The sequence below is a fragment of the Onychostoma macrolepis genome, chromosome 03 (assembly GCF_012432095.1).
Source record: "Onychostoma macrolepis isolate SWU-2019 chromosome 03, ASM1243209v1, whole genome shotgun sequence".
Lineage (NCBI taxonomy): Eukaryota > Metazoa > Chordata > Actinopteri > Cypriniformes > Cyprinidae > Onychostoma > Onychostoma macrolepis.
Genome location: NC_081157.1, coordinates 52,088,898 through 52,110,895, shown reverse-complemented (window position 1 = coordinate 52,110,895; position 21,998 = coordinate 52,088,898). Strand labels below are relative to the sequence as shown.

General features: G+C 38.8%; 2 protein-coding genes across 5 annotated transcripts in view; one reads left to right on the top strand and one right to left on the bottom strand.

Moving 5' to 3' along the window:
- The window catches only part of LOC131536492 (gastrula zinc finger protein XlCGF57.1-like), a 173,747-nt gene that overhangs the window by 74,213 nt on the left and 77,536 nt on the right, over positions 1–21,998 (top strand). The gene's annotated exons all lie outside the window — the stretch shown is intronic.
- Positions 295–9,612, bottom strand: LOC131536487 (zinc finger protein 62 homolog). 4 transcript variants are annotated; one of them, XM_058769443.1, is made up of 4 exons: positions 5,218–6,331; positions 3,336–3,462; positions 3,101–3,224; positions 295–2,601 (listed from the first exon to the last, which is right to left on the bottom strand). In XM_058769443.1, exon 4 carries the CDS (start codon positions 2,584–2,586, stop codon positions 802–804), a length of 1,785 nt encoding a protein of 594 aa, XP_058625426.1. In that variant the 5' UTR covers positions 2,587–2,601; positions 3,101–3,224; positions 3,336–3,462; positions 5,218–6,331; the 3' UTR covers positions 295–801. The 4 variants fall into 4 exon arrangements, with proteins under 4 accessions (XP_058625426.1, XP_058625427.1, XP_058625429.1 ...); XM_058769444.1 differs by lacking the exons at positions 3,336–3,462; positions 5,218–6,331 and adding an exon at positions 9,488–9,612; XM_058769446.1 differs by lacking the exons at positions 3,101–3,224; positions 3,336–3,462; positions 5,218–6,331 and adding an exon at positions 9,488–9,566.

Sequence of the window (21,998 nt, the reverse complement as noted above, 5' to 3'; positions counted from 1 at the left end):
CGTGACACACACGTCTCCCGAAAACTGTATCCTGAAAACTCTTATTCTGTTGTGTTGCGGTCAAAGAGACCATTACTGAACTCTCCCTGTGTCCGTGTCGTCAGTGCAATGAATGATGGGAACTGTAGTAGATGGTGAAGTGCAAGAGTCCATGTGATGAGCGGGTGACCTCTGGTGGTGAGTGAGCGGAAGTGCACAGACTGGATTCGTGACACTATCAATATTAGGATCGATCTGCCCACCGCTAGAAGAAGAAGAAGAAGAAGAAGAAGGGTTGCTAATGTAGACAAACTCATTCAATATCACTCATGTGTGGAGTAAAATATAGTTTATTAAGCAAATAAAAGCTTTATTGACAAATTTAAAAGCCCAAAAAGCAATTGTAATACTTCATGGCTTTTAGATATTACAACTAAAATAAAATTACTTTTTCCTGATTAAAATACAATTAGCAGACCACAAAAGTTGTTGACAAAATATAAAAAGTAAAGATAACAATGAATTAATAAAAAGGTAACATTTAATTAATAATTACATTTAATAGCTTTTCATCAGCAAATACAAAAATGAGCGAAGTAAAAGTGAAAACTAATGAGCTGGATCTCTCTCCTACTGACTTACAAGTATGAATGGATGGATATCTGTAAGGTTTTAATGGTGTTACTATTCTTACAATCCTGCTAATTAAACATATTGCTGACATACTGAGTCTCGTCACAGTGTGAACACTTGTAAGGTTTCTCTCCAGTGTGGATGTTCATGTGATCCTTAAGGTGTGAAGAGAAACTCTTCCCGCACTGATCACGTGTAAGGTTTCTCTCCAGTGTGAACTCTCATGTGTGTCGTAAGGCTTTCTTTTCTTGCACAACTCGTCCCGCACTGATCACATGTGAACGGTTTCTCTCCAGTGTGGATCCTCTCGTGTGTTTTCAGATTTCCTAACTGACTGAATCTCTTGTCACAGTGTGAACACTTCCATGGTTTCTCTCCAGTGTGAATCCTCTCATGTGTTTTCAGAGCTCCTGAATCTCTGAATCTCTTGTCACAGTGTGAACACTTGTAAGGTTTCTCTCCAGTGTGAATCATCTCATGCAGTTTTAAACTGCTCGCTGCAGTAAAAGTCTTTTCACACTCAAAGCACATGTACTCTCTCACACCAGTGTGAACTTTCTGATGATCTTTTAAATATTCTGGACACGAAAAACTCTTTCCACACAAATGACATGAATATGGCTTCTCCTTTGTATGAACTATCAGGTGTTTCTTCAGGTATGAAGCTCTTAAAAATGTTTTGTCACATTGATCACATGTGTGCAGGTTCTCTCTAGTGTGGAGGTCCATGTGTACCTTAAGGGTTGATGAGTATGAGAAACTCTTCCCGCACTGATCACAAGTGAACGGTCTCTCTCCTGTATGAACTCTCATGTGGTCCGTAAGGTTTGCTTTTAGTGTGAATCTATTCCCGCACTGATCACATGTGTAAGGTTTCTCTCCAGTGTGAATCATCTCATGTGTTCTCAAAAATGCTGACAGTCTGAATCTCTTGTCACAGTGTGAACACTTGTAAGGTTTCTCTCCAGTGTGAATCCTCTGGTGCAGCTTTAAACTCTTTGCAGTAGTAAAAGTCTTCTCACACTCAAAGCACATGTACTCTCTCACACCAGTGTGTATTTTCTCATGTTCTTTCAAACTTTGTCGATGTGAAAACTTATTTCCACACAAATGACATGAATATGGCTTCTCCTTTGTATGAACTATCAGGTGTTTCTTCAGGTATGAAGCTCTTAAAAATGTTTTGTCACATTGATCACATGTGTGCAGGTTCTCTCTAGTGTGGAGGTCCATGTGTACCTTAAGGGTTGATGAGTATGAGAAACTCTTCCCGCACTGATCACAAGTGAACGGTCTCTCTCCTGTATGAACTCTCATGTGGTCCGTAAGGTTTGCTTTTAGTGTGAATCTATTCCCGCACTGATCACATGTGTAAGGTTTCTCTCCAGTGTGAATCATCTCATGTGTTCTCAAAAATGCTGACAGTCTGAATCTCTTGTCACAGTGTGAACACTTGTAAGGTTTCTCTCCAGTGTGAATCCTCTGGTGCAGCTTTAAACTCTTTGCAGTAGTAAAAGTCTTCTCACACTCAAAGCACATGTACTCTCTCACACCAGTGTGTATTTTCTCATGTTCTTTCAAACTTTGTCGATGTGAAAACTTATTTCCACACAAATTACATGAATGTGGCTTCTCCTTAGTATGAACTACCAGGTGCTGTTTTAGGACTGAATCTCTCGAAAATGTTTTGCCGCACTGATCACATGCGTAAGGCTTTTCTCCACGGTGGAACCGCTCATGTCTTTTCAGGGATCCTGACTGAATGAATCTCTTCCCGCACTGATCACACTTGTAAGGTTTCTCTCCAGTGTGAATCCTCTCATGCGTTTTTAAACCGCCCGCTGAAGCAAAAGTCTTTCCACACTGAGTGCAGGTGAAATATTTCATGGCCCTTTTTTTCCTTAAATCTTTCTGTTTGGGTTTTTCTACACTTCTGACATTAATTCTCTCCTCAGAATTCTTCTTTCTCTTCATTATCTCCAATCAACTCTGAAACAAAAGTAAAAACAGTACATTTGTCAGTAACTCATTAAAGAAACAGAAAAGTGAAAGGACAAAGATGATATATAACTTGAATCTGTGAAGGGTCTACTTTTATTTGTGTATTAATTAAAAAACATAATTTAAACTTTGAAGCAAAAACTCTAGGCTATGATATCCAGTTCTCAAAAGTCTTATGTATGTATGTGTTTTATGGCCTTATTTCAGTGACTTTAAAATTGTATTTTTTCTCTAACCATGCATAAACGTTGTTTTCTCAAAAACACAATCACGTACATGCTGCTCACATATTATTGCTGCCCAGTTTGTGCTAATTACAGTGCTATTAAACTTTAGCCATTAAAATGATTATAAGCAACTGAAAAAAGCACAAATGTCAGGGAATGTCAAAACTTCTCCAGGGCCCCAAAACACTCTCGGACCCCAGAGGGTTAAAATAGGCACAATCCTCATGTTTCTATAAGGAGAACCAGGGCTTGACATATACCTGCCAAATGTGGGTGGATTTCAGCTGTGGCGGGTAACACAGTCAATCAGCCACTCTGGCGGGTTGAATTGTATATACAGTAACAGAGCTAGACATTAATGCTCATCCAGGACAAGCAGATTTTCTGAAGGGGCAAATGAAAGAAGAGAATTTTACTTGACCGACCGGACAACTAATCTGATTAAAACATCTAACTGCACTGAAATTTTGGCGAGAATGGTTCTGATTTTATTACATTCGGTGTAAACTGCGACTGATAATGGATAATCAGTAACAACAAGGTCGCGCCAGTTGAAGATCACGCAGCCTCTGTCTATGTGAGAGAATCTCGTGGAGAAATCAAAACAAATGAACTGCACTGTCTGCACACAGAAGAATCACAAAAATGTTACTTTGTTTTTATATTTATAACATACAGCCTAGTTAACCAACATGACACGACCAAGAGAGGGAAGTTCCCTGAAAACCACGATTGCAAATTTCACAATTTAAAGAGTTAAAACGAGTAATTAATATACATTTTAGTTTGAGTTTTGAATTTGATATATTGCCAACGTTGACTGTTCTTGCTCCGTTTGGTTAATGCATTCTTTTATATACACGCTGGCAGTCGAAAGTTTGAAATAATTAAGACTTATTTATTTTTTTGAAAGAAGGCTGAATTTATCTGATCAAAAAGACAGTCAAAACACTATTATGAAATATCACATTTAAGTATTTTTTTTTTTATTTAAGCCATTTTAAAATGTAATTTATTTATGTGATCAAAGCTGAATTTTCAGTATACTCCAGTCTTCAGTGTCACATGATCCTTTAGAAATCATTCTAATGTTGATTTGCTGCATAATTATTATCAGTTATTATTTCTGCTCAACTATATTAATAATGGTTCTTATTATTATCAGTGCTGAAAACATTTCTTTTTTTTGGAAATAGTCATACTTTAACTTTATTTAGGATTATTTGATGAATACAAAGTTAAAGAACTGCATTTATTTGAAAGATCAATAATTTGTAATAAGTACATTTACATTTATGCATTTAGCAGACGCTTTTATCCAAAGCGACTTACAGTGCGTTCAGGATATACTTTTTTTTTTTTTTTATCAGTCTATGTGAATTGAACCCACAACCTTTTGCGCTGCTAACACAATGCTCCACCACTGAGCCACAGGAAATCTCTTACTTTCACTTAAATCAATTTATGCAACCTTGTTGAATAAATGTATTAATTAATATATATTTTTAATCTTACCTCAGACTGAATAGTAATGCATCACATTTTACACAAAAATATTGGGGAAAAAACTGTTTTTAACATTGATTATAATCAGAAATGTTTCTTGAGGAGCAAATCAGCATATTAGAATGATTTCTGAAGGACACTGAAGACTGGAGTAATGATGCTGAAAATTCAGCTTTGCATTACAGGAATAAATGACATTTTACCATGTATTCACATAGAAAAGAGCCATTTTAAATTATAACATTATATATTTCACAATATTACTATTTACTGTATTTTTCATCATTGTAAGAATTTTTATGTTCTTTTCCACAATTGGAGCTCTATTCAATAAAATGACAAGATCCTGCAAAAGGACAAAAATAAGACCAATAGAAAGGCACCATAAAAACAGTCCACAATCTGCACTACATTCCAAGCATTTCAGACCAAAGCAGAGCAATGTTATATGGACTGATGATAATTTAGTAGAGGTCGACCAATTCATCGGTTTTGCTGATTATTTGCAGAGAATGGTCTGCTGGCATTATACTGTACGAGAGCGGCCTCTAGAGGCGGAAATCACTGACAGCACGTGTTGTTTATTTTGACACGTGACACTGCGCGCTGCACAGAGCGGGAAACTCCAGACGCACATTTAAATACAGCCGACAGAAAAGCCTGCCGCGAACAGAGCGACATTCACATAGTTTTCTATTAAATTACATTATATTTGTCCCAAATCGTTGTGAATGTACATAATGACTTCACCCTAGGCTATAATTTATGTACTGTGCATTTTTCAGCAAAACCTGTCTTTCTGTGGCTCTAATAGTCTGTATTACATTTACATTTAGTCATTTTGCAGACGCTTTTATCCAAAGCGACTTACAATTGGGGAATACATAAAGCGATTCATCTTGAAGAGGCAATCATACAGACGAAGTGCTTGCAACACCAAGTCTCAGGCATTGTTCAAATAAGTACAAGCTAGCAAGGGAAGGAATAAGTAAAGAGAGTTTTTTTTTTTTTTTTTTTCAAGTTTAGGATGAAGTCAAGTAGTGTCGAAAGAGATGAGTTTTCAGCTGTTGCTTGAAGATTGACAGGGATCCAGTACTCCGAATATGGGTGGGAAGATCATTCCACCAGCCAGGAATGGTGAACGAGAATGTTCTGGAGAGTGATTTTGAGCCTCTCTGTGATGGTACCACGAGGCGTCGCTCACTAGCAGATCTCAGATTTCTGGAGGGATGTAAGTTCTTAATAGAGAGTGCAAGTAAGCGGGTGCTGAGCCAGTGGTTGTTCTATATGCAAGCATCAGTGTCTTGAACTTGATGCGAGCCGCGACTGGTAGCCAGTGCAGGGAGATAAAGAGAGGTGTAACATGGGCTCTTCTGGGCTCATTGAAGACCAGTCGTGCCGCCGCATTCTGAATCATTTGTAGAGGTTTGACTGTGTTTGATGGAAGTCCAGCCAGAAGAGCATTGCAATAGTCCAGCCTAGAAGTGACAAGGGCCTGGACAAGAAGTTGTGCAGCATGCTCTGTCAGAAAGGGCCTGATCTTTCTGATGTTGTGTAGTGCAAACCTGCAAGATCGAGCAGTCTTTGCAATGTGGTCTTTGAAGGTCAGCTGATCATCAAAGATTACACCAAGATTTCTGACCGAAGTTGATGGGGTTATTGTTGATGAACCTAACTGGATCATGAAGTCATGCTGTAGAGTCGGAGTGGCAGGAAGGACAAGAAGCTCAGTCTTTGCCAGGTTGAGCTGGAGGTGATGTTCTTTCATCCATGCCGAGATGTCTGCCAGGCAACCTGAGATCCTTGCAGCTACCGTTGGATCATCTGGTTGAAAAGAGAGGTAGAGCTGTGTGTCATCAGCGTAGCAGTGGTAGGAGAATCCATGTGCCTGTATGATGGGACCCAGTGATGTAGTGTATGTGGAGAAGAGGAGGGGTCCAAGAACTGATCCCTGAGGAACCCCAGTGACCAGTCGATGTGCTTTGGATACCTCCCCTCCCCAGGCCACCCTGAAAGACCTACCAGTGAGATAGGATTCAAACCAGCGAAGTGGAATTCCAGTGATGCCCAGTGATGAGAGGGTGGAGAGGAGTATCTGATGATTGACAGTGTCAAACGCAGCAGATAGGTCCAGCAGAATGAGGACTGATGATTTGGAATCAGCTTTTGCAATCCGCAGGGCTTCAGTGACCGAGAGAAGCGCAGTCTCAGTTGAATGGCCCCTCCTGAAACCTGACTGTTTGTCGTTCTGTGAAAGAAACAGTGAGACTTGGTTGAAGACAACACGTTCAAGTGTTTTGAACGGAAGGAGAGAGACAGGTCTGTCGTTTTCTATAAGAGAAGTGTTTAATGTGGGTTTTTTGAGCAGTGGGGTTACCCGAGCCTGCTTGAACGCAGTGGGGAAGATGCCTGTGAGGAGGGATGTGTTGATGATGTGTGTGAGTGTCAGTAAGAGCGTGGGAGAGATTGCTTGCAGAAGGTGCGAGGGGATTGGGTCAAGAGGACATGTTGTAGGATGGTTGGAGAGGAGAAGTTTGGATACTTCAGCCTCCGTCAGGGGACAGAAGGAGAAAATGGGAGGTTTAGCAGTGGAAGTGGTTGGTTGAGGATCCTGTGTGCGTGGAGGTGAAAACTGACCACTGATTGATCTAGTTTTGTCTGTAAAAAAAGTGGCAAAGTCATCAGCTGTAATAGAAGTGGTGGGAGGAGGTGGAGGGGGACAGAGGAGGGAATTAAATGTTCTGAAGAGATTACGCATGTCTGGAGCGCTGTCGATCTTGTTGCGGAAATGTGAGGATTTGGCAGTGTGGACTTTAGCAGAGAAGGATGTGAGCAAAATAGTCTGTATGCTTCATATAGAGAGCTGTAATGGATTGCGCCTTTTCTTTCCACTTGCTGTTCTTTTTAAATACCGAACTTCAAACTCATTTATGCCACATTGTTAATTCTTGAAGCAAACTTATGTCCGTTTGGTGATTAAATAGACCGCCACCTGAATTGAACGCAAAGCGTCTGGTGTGTGTGTGTGATACCTCTGAGTTCTCCTAGACGCAGCACTGCGCTTTTGCTCGGTGTGTGACTTTTTTTAATTTATTTTTTTATTATTAGATACTTATCAAGTGTTAAAAAATAGAAGCAAATAAAGTGTGTGTACACATACAATATCCATATGTATTAAATTTTAATGCTATGGCCTTGTGTAGATATTTAAAGATGGCCATCTTTAAGCATGATTGTTGAAATTAAATGGTAACACTTAACATTAAAAAAATAAAGCATTTATATTTCTGTATTATGTTAGATTTTTATGTTAGTAAGTGGTATTAAAAATTGCTCTGTGCATAATGAGCTGGTGGGTTTATGGTGTGGTGAGCCACTCTGTGCCAGAAAGTCCAGGGCCACTTTTTAGCCCCAGTCCGCCCCTGCAGACAGGTATATTCTATGCAATTGTTTTGATAGAAGGAAACAAGATACAATTCTAATTTCAACATTACTTGCATTTACATTTAAGGTAAACATACCTATTAAGATCACTTTCATTTTTGAGCTCAGATTATAAAAAGAAAAAATTATTTATTATCCTACTTGATGTCTTAACCAATTGATATGTTTGTTACTATATACCTCCTATAATTTCAAGTCGATCAGATCATTGCACGCTGAGATACGAGCAGGGACGATTCTAGGATTTTCATTTTAGGGGGGCTCAGCCCCCAATGAGGGTATAATAATAAAAAAATATTTACAAAATAATTGATTGAAAATTTGTACAAAAAATTGTAGAACCGTTCTACATAAATTCAATTCAAACAATTAAAAATATTTTTTGAAAATTTAATACAAAACACACACACAATGTTTCAATCTCTGTCAATCACTCTGATATGCAATTAAAATGAGTGCACTGACTGTGGTCTGTGGTCTGGAGTGGTCTGTGGTTTTACGCTGCTGTAATTTTTAAAGATTTCATTTTATTTTAAGGTGAGCTTAAAGGGTGCACGACTATGAAAATCACACAGCTTCAGTCTGACATCAATAAGAAAAAGTACAATTTCATAGATATTGTTAATAATAGTTGTTGATATTAAAATATGTATGAACTTAACACATGGCCTAGACTATTTATTAAGCAAAATCCTGTCATTTTAATAAATATTACTTGAAATGTATTAAAAATTAATTTAAGGTCAGTGTGCTCTCTTTAAGCTCTTCCACATTAAACGTCTGTAAATACTTCATAAACAGACTTTAAATATTAAATGATGGTTGTCACTTGAAGTTAATCTTTATAAAATGTCTAATAACTTATTTTAACAGCTTTAAGATGACAAAATCTAGACGTAACTATAGTTTATGCCCAAAGACGAAAGAGGCATGTCGTCCATCAGAAACCTGTCGTATCTGAAAAAAGCAACTAAAGGCTGGAATAAACTACACAACTATTAAAATGTGAACAGATTTTTAAAACACCAGGCATCGTACACTAAACGACTGAGGATCACACACTAGCAGTCTTTAAATTCCTTCCGATCACAACAAACTCACACAGAAATGTGCACATTGTTTCTGTGTTCATCCCATGAATGAAATGTTTTATTGGTGTTTTATTTCATTTTTGAATATGTATTATTTAGCTGCACGTGGACCATCGGCACATAATGTAACAAAGACGGCTAAAGTAGTCTTGGCTCTGAATGCAAATTATTATTTTCATGGTTACTGCAGAAACCCAGGCGTTCCGCACAGACTCGCACATTTCAGAGTAGAATTACTGACTATAGCATTATTTTTCAGAGAAACAGCACACGTGTTTCCTATCGACAAACATATATTTTTTAGGCTTTAGAAGAGTCAAAAACTTACATACTGCACCTCTAAGTAAAGCATATTTACTTTCCTCATTTGTGAAACTATTTGTTGGAGGAATATTAGACACAATATGATCGTTTTTAACGGTTGAAGGAGTAAAAGTATCTTTCTGCACTGACCACTGTGTTAAAATCACTCCAGCGCTATTCATACGAGAAGCTGACATTTACCTCACATTCCTGCTGCCCTCAAACTTAATTACGCAAAAATAATCCATGCACGACACCAAAAAGCAAATAATAGATAAGAAAGAGAAGAAAAACAGGACTTACCCTCACCGTACAGCTCTCAGTCTCTCGCGCATGCGCACACCGAGTGATCCTCACGAGCGCTGCAGAGTGACAAGCCCCGCCCCCTCCATCTAATCTAATGAGACGAGAGACAAACTAAATAATTACATTACACTCCCAATATTTGACTTTGTATGTAGTTTTTATCACGCTGCTGATGTAAGTTCAAGTGTTCGTTTGTTAAATAAGTTTGGTTTTAGTTAGTTATTTGTTTTATTGCATAACAAGAACAGTAACACAACATACATTCACTATATTGCTAAAAGTATTGGGTCACCCCCTTCTAATGAACAGGTTTGACTACTTTAGTAATTTCCATGAGTACAAATCTTAATGTTTAAGCATATAATGATATTCTAGGGAATTGTGTGCTTCTAATGTTAAAGCAGTAACACTTTACAATAACAGTACATGAATTATCATGTACTAATACCTTAATTAATAATTACTTGACTATGAACTAATGAAGAGTTAAGACATGTATTAATCAAGAACTAATGAAGAACTAACTTAACTACGACATGAGTCATATGAATTACCTCATGAATAACACCACCTTAATTACATGTTAGTTCCTGCATGTTAGTTAATGTATTAATTAACACTTTGGGGTAAACTAAATCAAACATGCTCTAGAAGAAAGATTCATGAAAATGGCACACTGCAAAATTGTTTATAAATTTTCCACCTGCAGCTATGTCACAAACATCAGTGAATGACAGTGGATTTCTTGCAATATTTACGTTTAACCTAACTCATCCAACGTTAGTTCTTTATATCATAATAATGCACTGAAATCAGACGTTTGTCTTGTGTTCTTGCTCTTCTTTTGGGCCACTATTGCTCCTTCAAAATGTTAACCTTCCTCCTATCGTTCAGTTCCTTCTCCATCCAAATGCAGTCGCATGACCTCTGCTCTTCCACTTTTTTACAAACCACCAAAAAACACCAAATATCTGATTTAGATGAGCTGAATATGTATAAAACATGTGTAATTGATAACTTTTTAAAGATGTGCCCCTCCAAGACAAGTCATGACATGATACATTGACAACTCATGAATTCTTTTTGCTTTCTTATTTCTTAGACCCTGGAAAAACAAAAACTCATAAGCAATACATAAAAAGTAACAGCGAGTCTTCATCTGAGGTTCAGCAACAATTCCAATACAAACATTTCATTTTATATGTAGGAGGCAGTTACAATATCTCTCCTCAACAAAATATTCAGCAAAATATTCCTTTATTGGATACACAAAAGTTAAGCTAAAAAATTAAAGATCACCTTTTACCCTGCAGCTCTGCAGTGGGTTATCATTGTCTTGATTTACGAAATCTTTAAGCAAAACTGTTGCACACAGATGCGCGCACACACACACACACACACACACACATGTTCGTTTTTGTGAAAAGTGGGGACATCCCATAGGCGTAATGGTTTTTATAGTGTACTTACTGTATGTGCTATTGCCCTACACCAACCCTACACCTAAACCTACCCCTTACAACGAGACTGTGCATTTCAACTTTCCCCAAAAAAACCTCATTCTGAGTGATTTATAAGCGTTTTGAAAAGTGGGGACATGGGTCAATGTCCTGAGATGTCACCTTCACCTTGTAATACCTGTCATAGCGCACACACACACACACACACACACACCACCTCCAAGCTATATGTGACCCTGGACCACAAAACCAGTCTTAAGTCGCTGGAGTATATTTGTAGCAATAGCCAAAAATACATTGTATGGATTAAAATTATTGATTTTTCTTTTATGCCAAAAATCATTAGGATATTAAGCAAAGATCATGTTCCATGAAGATATTTTGTAAATTTCTTATCATAAATATATCAAAACTTAATTTTTGATCAGTAATATGCATTGCTAAGAACTTCATTTGAACAACTTTAAAGGTGATTTTCTCAATATTTAGATTTTTTTGCACCCTCAGATTCCAGATTTTCAAATAGTTGTATCTCGGCCAAATATTGTCCGATCCTAACAAACCATACATTAATGGGAAGCTTATTTATTCAGCTCATAATGTATAAATCTCAATTTTTTACAAAATTGACACTTAAGACTGGTTTTGTGGTCCAGGGTCAAATATGTGTGTGTGTGTGTGTGGGGGGGGGGGGGGGGGTCTTCTTCGTTACTTTCTAACTAAACACAAAGACAGGAAGCTTGACCTTTATCTTACAGCTGCACGTTTTTTCTGCTGCTTAATAGTAACACCTTTTGAAAGCGTAAGTGAAGCACACATATATTTCATCACACATTGGATCTTAACAGTTGTTAACCAAGATAGCGACACCTGTTTTGACAGGATGTCCCATCTACCGCTTTGACAGGATGCCAGTTAACTGTCTAAAGCTCTCTCTAGTTTTTATTCTTTAGAGACGGCGCTGACTTTTTTTAATTTTTAAAAGGTCAACCTCGTCTACTAAAGTTTTTACTCTGAATTAAAATGATTAATTTCAAGTAATTGTTTCACCCGTTTCATTAATTGCTTATTTATTTTTATCATGTTGACGAATTAACCGAATCAGGGCCCGAACAAAACAGCTTAAGGCTCATAACTTGGCGATTTAAGAGAAAATCTTAAAAATAGTGGGCGTGTCAATCCTAAATTTAGGACTCCTACATTTTTGCACAAAGTGTTTTAGTGCTAAAACTAGCTCCTAAATCTGTGAAACGTTAGGAGTCGTGAAGAGGACTCCTAAATCACTAAAACCAAGCCACAAACTATCCTAAAATGGCTGTTTCCGGCAATCTGCTTAATCTGCGTAAACACTTTAGAAACATTTGACGAATGAGCTTTTAAAAAAGGTATCACCTTTGGGTTTGGAGGTTATCCCAACTCCAAATTTTCCTTTAATTATGTTATTTTCATTAAAAGGTCAAGAAGTAACAGCTGTTCTGTTCCAAACAGTTGGTTTTCTTTTACATTTGCATCTCTTACTATCAGCCATGATTATTCTACTCTGTTAATTAAAAGGAGGTTTATATGCATATCTGCTACTTGAAGCATACATGTAAGAGGCTGACAATTAGCTGAACATATACTTGTTTAATTAGTGACACTTAGCCTGCATTTTAAAATATTTATTTGAATGTGGCAATTAACATTATTTTTTAAACCTTTATTTGGATATGGCAACATAATTTCTGCAGGGCCAGGACTGAGATTGTCCTTGTGCCCCTCGATCATCCTCGACCATCATCCCCTAAGATACTTAATTTTTGTGATAGTTTTGGTATTAATTATTTATTAAACTGACCACAAATATATAGTATGGATGTATTTTTATTGCGCCTTACGGTGTGCGTCCATACATCCCTCACACTGACAGAATTTCATGTGAAATATTCACGTGATATTACTGTAATTTTACATTCCGACTTGTAAAAACCTTTCACGTCCTCGTCCTTTTTTATGAGCAGTCTTCCGAAGCTTTCTAGCTACTGAAGACAGCCACCGTCATTCACATAAGCACAGCTCTAATTGCGCTGTAGTCTCATGGTCAAACACACTCAAACAAGCCTAATGTAGGCTGCATCTATAACATTTTAGGCAAGTAGGCTACCGTATTATGACAAAAAAATATTTTAATAAAATAGAATTTGTATTTAACCTGATAACGTTTAATAAAAAATACATTTTAAGTAGGCTAATTATAACGCAGCATGTCCACGATTATTCATACAATGAACAAATTATACAGCAAGCAACATATCAAAGAATATCACTGAATTCAGTCTAGCATGAGTGTAAGCACACACAAAAAAGCTAGAAGCTATAGGCTAATCAGTGATGTTGTCTGCAGTGTATGATGAATTCATCTCTTATTTACATCACATATACATCTGCACTTGATTCTGATGAGAGAATTCGCCGAAGTGTACTGACCAAAACTTTTGCAAATCAGCAATGTTCATATTTAGTAAAATCCCCTTAAATAATAGCAATATTAAAGAAAACATTATTGAACTAACATCACAAAAGCACAAATATATATTGGTTCGCATATAACTCTGTCTTCATTTGTATGTTAATAATCTATAAGAATTTGGGCTGTTTAATATTAGGATTTTCTCAAAAATCTGGCCCCGCCCAGCAACATCAAACCCCGCCCCCCCAGCACCCCCCAGATAATGTTCCCGTGGCTATGGCTCTACAATATTTCTATGAAATAAATCTCTGACAGAGACTATCAGCCAATCACTGCGTGCATAGTTAATAAGCATGCTGACATTGTCCATAGCAACGAGGTAAACCCCGCCCCCTTCCTCTGAGCTTAAGATTTCTCTCTATTCCTTAGTAAAAGTTTAGGTTTTAAGAGAAAACTCTTAGCTAAAAACTTTTACTGCTATTTAGGAGAACTCTTAGTGGTAAGATAAAATGATTTGTGAATACGGGCCCAGGACTCTTCCTCTCTTTTTAGTACTGGGATTATTTTAATTGATCCCTAATTTCAGTTTTTGGCCATTCTGAATTTGTTTAAGTACTCTCCTTAGCTGCAATATTACTCATTTCTTACTGTATGTTACAGTCTTGTATTCCTCTGTATTCTAATTACATCTCTTTACCTGCACTTTCTGTATTCAATATTGACGAAAATGAGACATTTTCTTGCTCTCCTTCTAAACTATCTGTAAAACATATTTTTTTTCTTATTTCTGACTTATCCTGCTGTGTTCCTTCTCTCTCTGAAGCAGAAACTGCTGTCCTGCAGGGTTCTATAATTCTTTATCTTTTAATGTAACTTTGTTTACATTTATCTCTACACTGTAAAAACTCCAACTTGCAAATTGTTGACTCAATTAAAAAATTTAAGTCAGATGAACATTTTTTTAAGCAAAATGTTGAGTTTACACATCAAAACAAGTTAGCTAAATGTTTACTATATTTCACTCAATGAACATAAATAAGAAAGTTGAGTAAACTCAATATTTTGACTTCTTCACTTGAGTGGTTAACTTCACATCACTGCGCATGCGCAAAGCGCCATCTCTGGATTATACACGGGGTTTGCAACTTACATTTACATTTACATTTAGTCATTTTGCAGAAGCTTTTATCCAAAGCGACTTACAATTTGGGGAACACATGAAGCGATTCATCTTGAAGAGGCAATTCGACAAAGGAAGTGCTTGTAACACCAAGTCTCAGGCATTGTTTAAATAAGTACAAGCTAGCAAGGGAAGGAATAAGTAAGGAGAAAGATTTTTTTTTTTTTTTTTTTATGTGTAGGTTGAAGTCAAGTAGTGTCGAAAGAGATGAGTTTTCAGCTGTTGCTTGAAGATTGACAGGGATCCAGTACTCGAATATGGGTGGGAAGATCATTCCACCAGCCAGGAATGGTGAACGAGAATGTTCTGGAGAGTGATTTTGAGCCTCTTTGTGATGGTACCACGAGGCGTCGCTCACTAGCAGATCTCAGACTTCTGGAGGGATGTAGATTCTTAATAGTGAGTGCATGTAGGCGGGTGCTGAGCCTGTGGTTGTTCTATGAGCAAGCATCAGTGTCTTGAACTTGATGCGAGCTGCGATTGGTAGCCAATGCAATGAGATAAAGAGAGGTGTAACATGGGCTCTTTTGGGTTCCTTGAAGACCAGTCGTGCCGCATTCTGAATCATTTGTAGAGGTTTGACTGTGTTTGATGGAAGTCCAGCCAGAAGAGCATTGCAGTAGTCCAGCCTAGAAATGACAAGGGCCTGGACAAGAAGTTGTGCAGCATGCTCCGTCAGAAAGGGCCTGATCTTTCTGATGTTGTGTAGTGCAAACCTGCAAGATCGAGCAGTCTTTGCAATGTGGTCTTTGAAGGTCAGCTGGTCATCAAAGATTACACCAAGATTTCTGACCGAAGTTGATGGGGTAATTGTTGATGAACCTAACTGGATCGTGATGTCATGCTGTAGAGTTGGAGCGGCAGGAAAGACAAGAAGCTCATTCTTTGCCAGGTTGAGCTGGAGGTGATGTTCTTTCATCCATGCCGAGATGTCTGCCAGGCAACCTGAGATCCTTGCAGCTACCGTTGGATCATCTGGTTGAAAAGAGAGATAGAGCTGTGTGTCATCAGCATAGCAGTGGTAGGAGAATCCATGTGCCTGTATGATGGGACCCAGTGATGTAGTGTATGTGGAGAAGAGGAGGGGTCCAAGAACCAATCCCTGAGGAACCCCGGTGACCAGTGTATGTGCTTTGGATACCTCCCCTCCCCAGGCCACCCTGAAAGACCTACCAGTGAGATAGGATTCAAACCAGCGAAGTGGAATTCCAGCGATGGAGAGGAGTATCTGATGATTGACAGTGTCAAACGCGGCAGATAGATCCAGCAGAATGAGGACTGATGATTTGGAATGGGCTTTTGCAATTCGCAGGGCTTCAGTGACCGAGAGAAGTGCAGTCTCAGTTGAATGGCCACTCCTGAAACCTGACTGTTTAGCGTCCAGTTTGTTGTTCTGTGAAAGAAACAATGAGACCTGGTTGAAGACAACACGTTCAAGTGTTTTCGCTATGAATGGAAGGAGAGAGACAGGTCTATAGTTTTCTATAAGAGAAGTGTTTAATGTAGGTTTTTTGAGCAGTGGGGTTACCCGAGCCTGCTTGAACGCAGTGGGGAAGATGCCTGCGAGGAGGGATGTGTTGATGATGTGTGTGAGTGTCGGTAAGAGTGTGGGAGAGATTGCTTGCAGAAGGTGCGAGGGGATTGGGTCAAGAGGACATGTTGTAGGATGGTTGGAGAGGAGAAGTTTGGATACTTCAGCCTCCGTCAGGGGACAGAAGGAGAAAATGGGAGGTTTAGCAGTGGAAGTGGTTGGTTGGGGGTCCTGTGTGCGTGGAGGTGAGAACTGATCACTGATCGATCTAGTTTTGTCTGTAAAAAAAGTAGCAAAGTCATCAGCTGTAATAGAAGTGGTGGGAGGTGGTGGAGGGGACAGAGGAGAGAATTAAATGTTCTGAAGAGATTACGCATGTCTGGAGCGCTGTTGATCTTGTTGTGGAAATGTGAGGATTTGGCAGTGTGGACATCAGCAGAGAAAGATGAGAGCAGAGACTGATACCTACTCAGGTCCGACGGGTTGTTTGATTTGTGCCATTTTCTCTCTGCCGCTCTGAGTTTAGTCCGATGTTCACGAAGAACATCAGATAACCAGGGGTTAGAAGGGGCAGTCCGTGCTGACCTAGAGGAGAGAGGACAAATGTCGTCTAGACAAGAAGTTAAGGTAGAGCATAAAGTTTCAGTAGCTGCGTTTACATCCAGAGATGAGAAATGGGTAGGTGAGGGAAGAGAGGAGGATACTACAGAGGAAAGATGGGAAGGAGAAAGGGAGCGCAGGTTTCGTCTAAAAGTAACCGGTAGGGGTTGGTGGCACACGGTAGCAAAATGTAGTGTAAATGTAATGAAGAAATGGTCCGAGATATGTAGCGGTTGTACCAGAATGTTATCTGCAGTACAATTGCGTGTGTAAATTAAATCAAGTTGGTTGCCTGATTTGTGCGTGCTAGTAGTGGTAAGGCGATTGAGATCAAATGAAGCTAGTAGCGAGTGGAAGTCTGTAGCATAAGGCTTGTCTAGGTGAATGTTGAAATCACCAAAGACTAAGAGTGGAATGCCATCCTCCACAAAGAGGACAACAACCCGTCCAGCTCCTCTAGGAAGGTGGCTAGAATTTGTCCAGGGGACGGTAGATTACCACAATCTGGAGTTTTATCGAGCTGATACAGTAATGGCATGACATTCAAATGAGTTGTAATTGCAAAGGGTAGAGCGGGTTGAGTATTTCCAATTGTGTGAAACGAGCAGGCCAGTACCCCACCCCGACCAACTTGACGCGAAATATGAGAGAAAGAGAAATTAGTAGAGAGAGCAGCTGGGGTTGCTGAGTCTTCTGGACGAATCCAGGTCTCAGTCAAGCCCAAGATGCTGAGAGTGGATTTTAAAGAAAAGGCAGAAATGAAGTCAGCTTTGTTGACGGCTGACTGACAATTCAGAGACCCACAGAGAAAGCCAGAGGTGTAGTGGAAGATGTAGAGATAGGGCGAGGTTAGCAGTATTACGTTGCCGTCTGCAGTGATGTTAGAGCGTGGCTGAGAGAGAACCGGAATGTTTTGGAGACACATGATAGAGGTAGAAGGAAAGAGGATAGGAGAGCAGAGTGAGGAAGGAAAAAGATACTTAAGTGTGTAGCTCGGTGTCGTTGCTCGGTTCAAGTCGCACAGGAAAAAGTCGCAGGTCTTTACACTCCTCGGTCTTCACACGAGGAGGCTGAACACGACGGCTGAACGCTTCCGCAGACGCTTCCGCGTCAGCGCACACACCTCAAACAAATACACAGTCTAGAGTGAAAAAAAACTTCAAACATCAACAACGATGGGGAAAAGGGAGTCTCCTTGACAAGGGGCCTGTTTCATAAAACAAATAAGCCAGGTTTATTTCCTTTAGTCTTGACTTATTGTCAGTTGATTTGGTTCAAAATAAGTCAGACTAACTGAAATAAGCCTGGCTTGTTTGGTAAACGTGTTTTATGGAACAGCCCCCAGGTAAGTTGTTTTTCTACCTATATGTAATATAAATAAGCCAAATAAACTACACAGTTAGGTTTGTAAATTTTCCTAAAAGAAAGAATGAACTTCGTGTTGAAAGAAGTCTGGCAGCTAACTAGTGTAGAACCTGGTCGAAAAGAACGCACACACATGTGTAACTTAAGTCACATTCCACTGGAAACTAATCTAACTTCATCAGCTCGTAAAATGAGTTAATGACCAACACAACGCTTCCATTCTATGACTAGCGTCCGGCCATACTCCCCTTTTCACCTCGAGAGACTCGTAAAACATGATAAGGTGAGGATGAAGGCCCGCGCTACATCTGTACGGAGTTTAACAACCCATAAGTACTCCTTTGGAGAAGCTCCAGAACCAGAGCGTTCGCGATACTGCGACCCCGCTAACATAAAATACCTTTCCGATAAACAAAATTTGACTGACTTACGACTTCGTCTCAGCAAAGAAGATCACCAGAGACATACAACGTGATACTCCTTATGACCTCACAACCTCAGCTCTGGTTTCCCGCCTTCTAAAGGAATGTGCCTTTTTCTTCTTCTTTCCAAAAGGGAAAGAACACCCAACATTGTATGGACAAAGGATCTTCCAGAAAGGACTTCTGCTATTAAAAAGCAATATACTCAAGAGACGATATTTGTATATGAATGTGGTATTTTGTTTCATATATCTGACTGTAGTTATCAGAACTTAGGATATTTTAATCTGTGACTTAAACCATTTAGTAGGTAAAATTATAGGTATTCAATATATAACTATCTCATGTTTGGTATTAAATTTCATGTTATGCTGATTCCAGTACATTGAAATAGATGAATGTTGACTTTTATCCTCACAAGGTATGATTATAACACTTTGTAGAAATCTGCTAGGATATTGTGGCTCAGGTGACATATTTATGAGCAGATAATGTATGCACGAAATATTAGTCATGTTGGGCGGGTCATCCAATCCAAAGGAGGAATCCCGAGTGACGTCACGCAACAACACGTCAGCAGGAAAAGTCCTGGGTTTCCCTCCAGCAACCCCTAAGTACAGCCTTCAACTGCAACTCACAGCAAGTAAAACAAACAAATCTCTTATTCACTGAAACTGGTTGAGTTGAATGAATCGTTAAAAGATAACAATAACTGAGTCTTCCGTTTGTGACGTCCCCAAGGTCGTCCTTAATTCTCAAGAAAAGAGAATAGTTACCTTCCTTCAAACTGCTTTGATCTTGCCATAATATGTGTGTGTGTGTGTATGTGTTTTGGTTATTTGTATTGTGCCTTAGAATAGTAAATAAACGCTTGATTCATTTTTAATGAATAGTCTGGTGCCTTGATTTTCAAATCTTAAATTATTTGCCATAGATCGTGTTACCTGTTGCTCAGGCAAATTTCCCAATCAATTCTGTATTCTTATCAACAATAAGAAGCATTGCTGAATTATACCGTATTAATACTCGCGGGACGAGTTGTTAATAAGGTATAAATTATACAATTTTGATTAATATCAATTAATCAGATCAAAACCGAATTTCTACGATTTGGTTCCCTAAAGCTAAAATTTATAAATGAAGGATAAAACCTTACAAATATTACACTAGTTAGCGAGCTTTGTTTTTCCAAGCACGAGCAGTTAGTATTTGAAAGGTAACGTTATGTATTAAGATATATGTTTAGAGGTACAGTTCAAATGTTTGTCGATTACTGATACACAGTTTTTTATTATTATTATTTTTTAAATACCGTGATACCAGTGCATATGTGAAACAATTGTTGTATTTATTCAGTGGCCAACAAAGTATATGATGACATTGCCACAAAGAAACATGCATGAATGAGAAAATAAAGTGCAGGATGTGTAAGATGATAAACTTGCTTATTCACACACACCCGCAGAAAATAAGCGATTGCAAATGTAGCACTTTTTAGCAGCTTAGTTCGCTTAAATTGTCAGATACATACAAAGTTATATCAAAATGACCATAATGGTGAGTACTCACGTAAACAGTCAGTTGTGTCAGGTTTGAAGTGAGAATTAACAGTTGAGAGAAAAATTGCCTGTGTATCACTAAATTTGATCCATGCATTAGCCTCATAAACCTGCTGATATCTGTTCCCTTAATGTTACAAAGGTAAGAAGTTAAGACAACACTCACTGCTGAAAATACTAACACCGGTTGTAGAATTAGTAGTTAAACAGAATTGTATTATTATTATTTGCTATGTTTTAATCATTTAATGTCAATATTTAGTAGAAATCTAAAATTGATGCTGTTTTTTTTTTTTTTTTTTACTGCTGGACACAGAGCCAGAGGATGTCCATCCAAGGGGATGAAGATGAGCATCTTATCTACTGGAAGATGATGTTGTCACCGTCCACTCAAACCCAGAGGTGCCTAGCTGTAGTACTAGAGACGCAGATTGTGCTGGAATATATACATGACCTCACCACTGCTGTTGCTGTCCTCTTTGGCTCTTTGGTTCACCCAAAAAATGAAAATTCGGTCATCTTTTAACCGTCATGTCGATAAGACATTTGTTCATCTTCAGTACACAAATGAAGATATTTTTAATGAAACCTGAGATATTTATGTCCATCCACTGAAAAACTATTCACCTAAAATTCTGATGCTTCAAAATGGTCATAAAGAGATTGTAAAATGAATCCATATGAATCAAATGGTTTAATCAAAGTCTTCTGAAGAGACGTGATCACATTACACATTATGCATTTCACAATAAATGCTGCTTCATCTCTGCAAGTGCCGTGAGATTGAGTCTTATATAAAGTGTATTCAAAAAAACAAAAACAACAAATTATATATTTTATTTTGTATTCTATACAGTAATCGCTTAAAAACTATCAATTAGCATTGCATTATAAGTACACTCTAAAAAAGATGGTTCATTAAACGTTTGTTACGTGTAGTAACACTTCTATTTAGAACCGAGTTTAGGGTTCTTTATTCCTGCCTTTTTGTTTTTAAAATCTGTAACTGTCAAAGCACCTCATTACTGGTTTTCTGGAGTTCAACCATCCAGCTACACAGACTGTCAACAGTTTCAACAGGTAAAATGATTTCTTACAATGTCAATAACTTATAACGTTCATATTGTAACTGGTTTCTGTCACGAATCTGGTCCATGCACTTCCGCTCACTCACCACCAGAGGTCACCCGCTCATCACATGGACTCTTGCACTTCACCATCTACTACAGTTCCCATCATTCATTGCACTGACGACACGCACACAGCTCATTGCACTGATCACACACAGCTGATTCCTATTTGCATACAGTACTTAAGCCATGGACTTGTGTTTTCCCCTGCCTGGACTATCACTAACGTTTTGGATTACTTCTCCTGTCTCGCCCCTTTGGATACTGTTCGCCGATCGTCGACCCACGCTCGTCTCTGTTTACTCTTTGTCTCGCCCATGTTATACCTGTTTGCCACTGTTTGACCCTGCCTGTTATGACCACATCTCTTGTTAATAAAAGTCTGCAGATGGATCCGCACGTCTCACGTCTCGTCAGCCCCGTAACAGAATACTCGGCCGCACAAGGATCCAGCGGCTTTTCACGCGGACATTGGCCAGGTATGAATGTGGCTAGCCTCTTATTAGGCCTCGAGCAGGGCACACGATCGCTCGAGGACTATTTGCAAGAGTATTTAGATGTCGCTTATTTTTCTGATCTGCCAGACTGTGCCCTGATAGACTTTTTTTGCGAGGGCATTAATCAGCCGTTAAAGACACAACTCATTCAAGAGGGACCTCGGGCTTCACTTAGTCAGTTTATTGATTATGCTCTTATATCTGTTGGCTCTCCTTTCACCGTGGGTGTCACAGAGGATGAACGTGAAACTGCGTCTGTGCCTGAATTGGCTGCTGCTGAACTCAGACAGTCACAAGCTCCGGGACATTCTAGTT

Excerpts from the sequence above, each read along its gene's own strand:
- LOC131536487 (XM_058769444.1), bottom strand. The coding sequence starts at position 2,586 with ATGAAGAGAAAGAAGAATTCTGAGGAGAGAATTAATGTCAGAAGTGTA.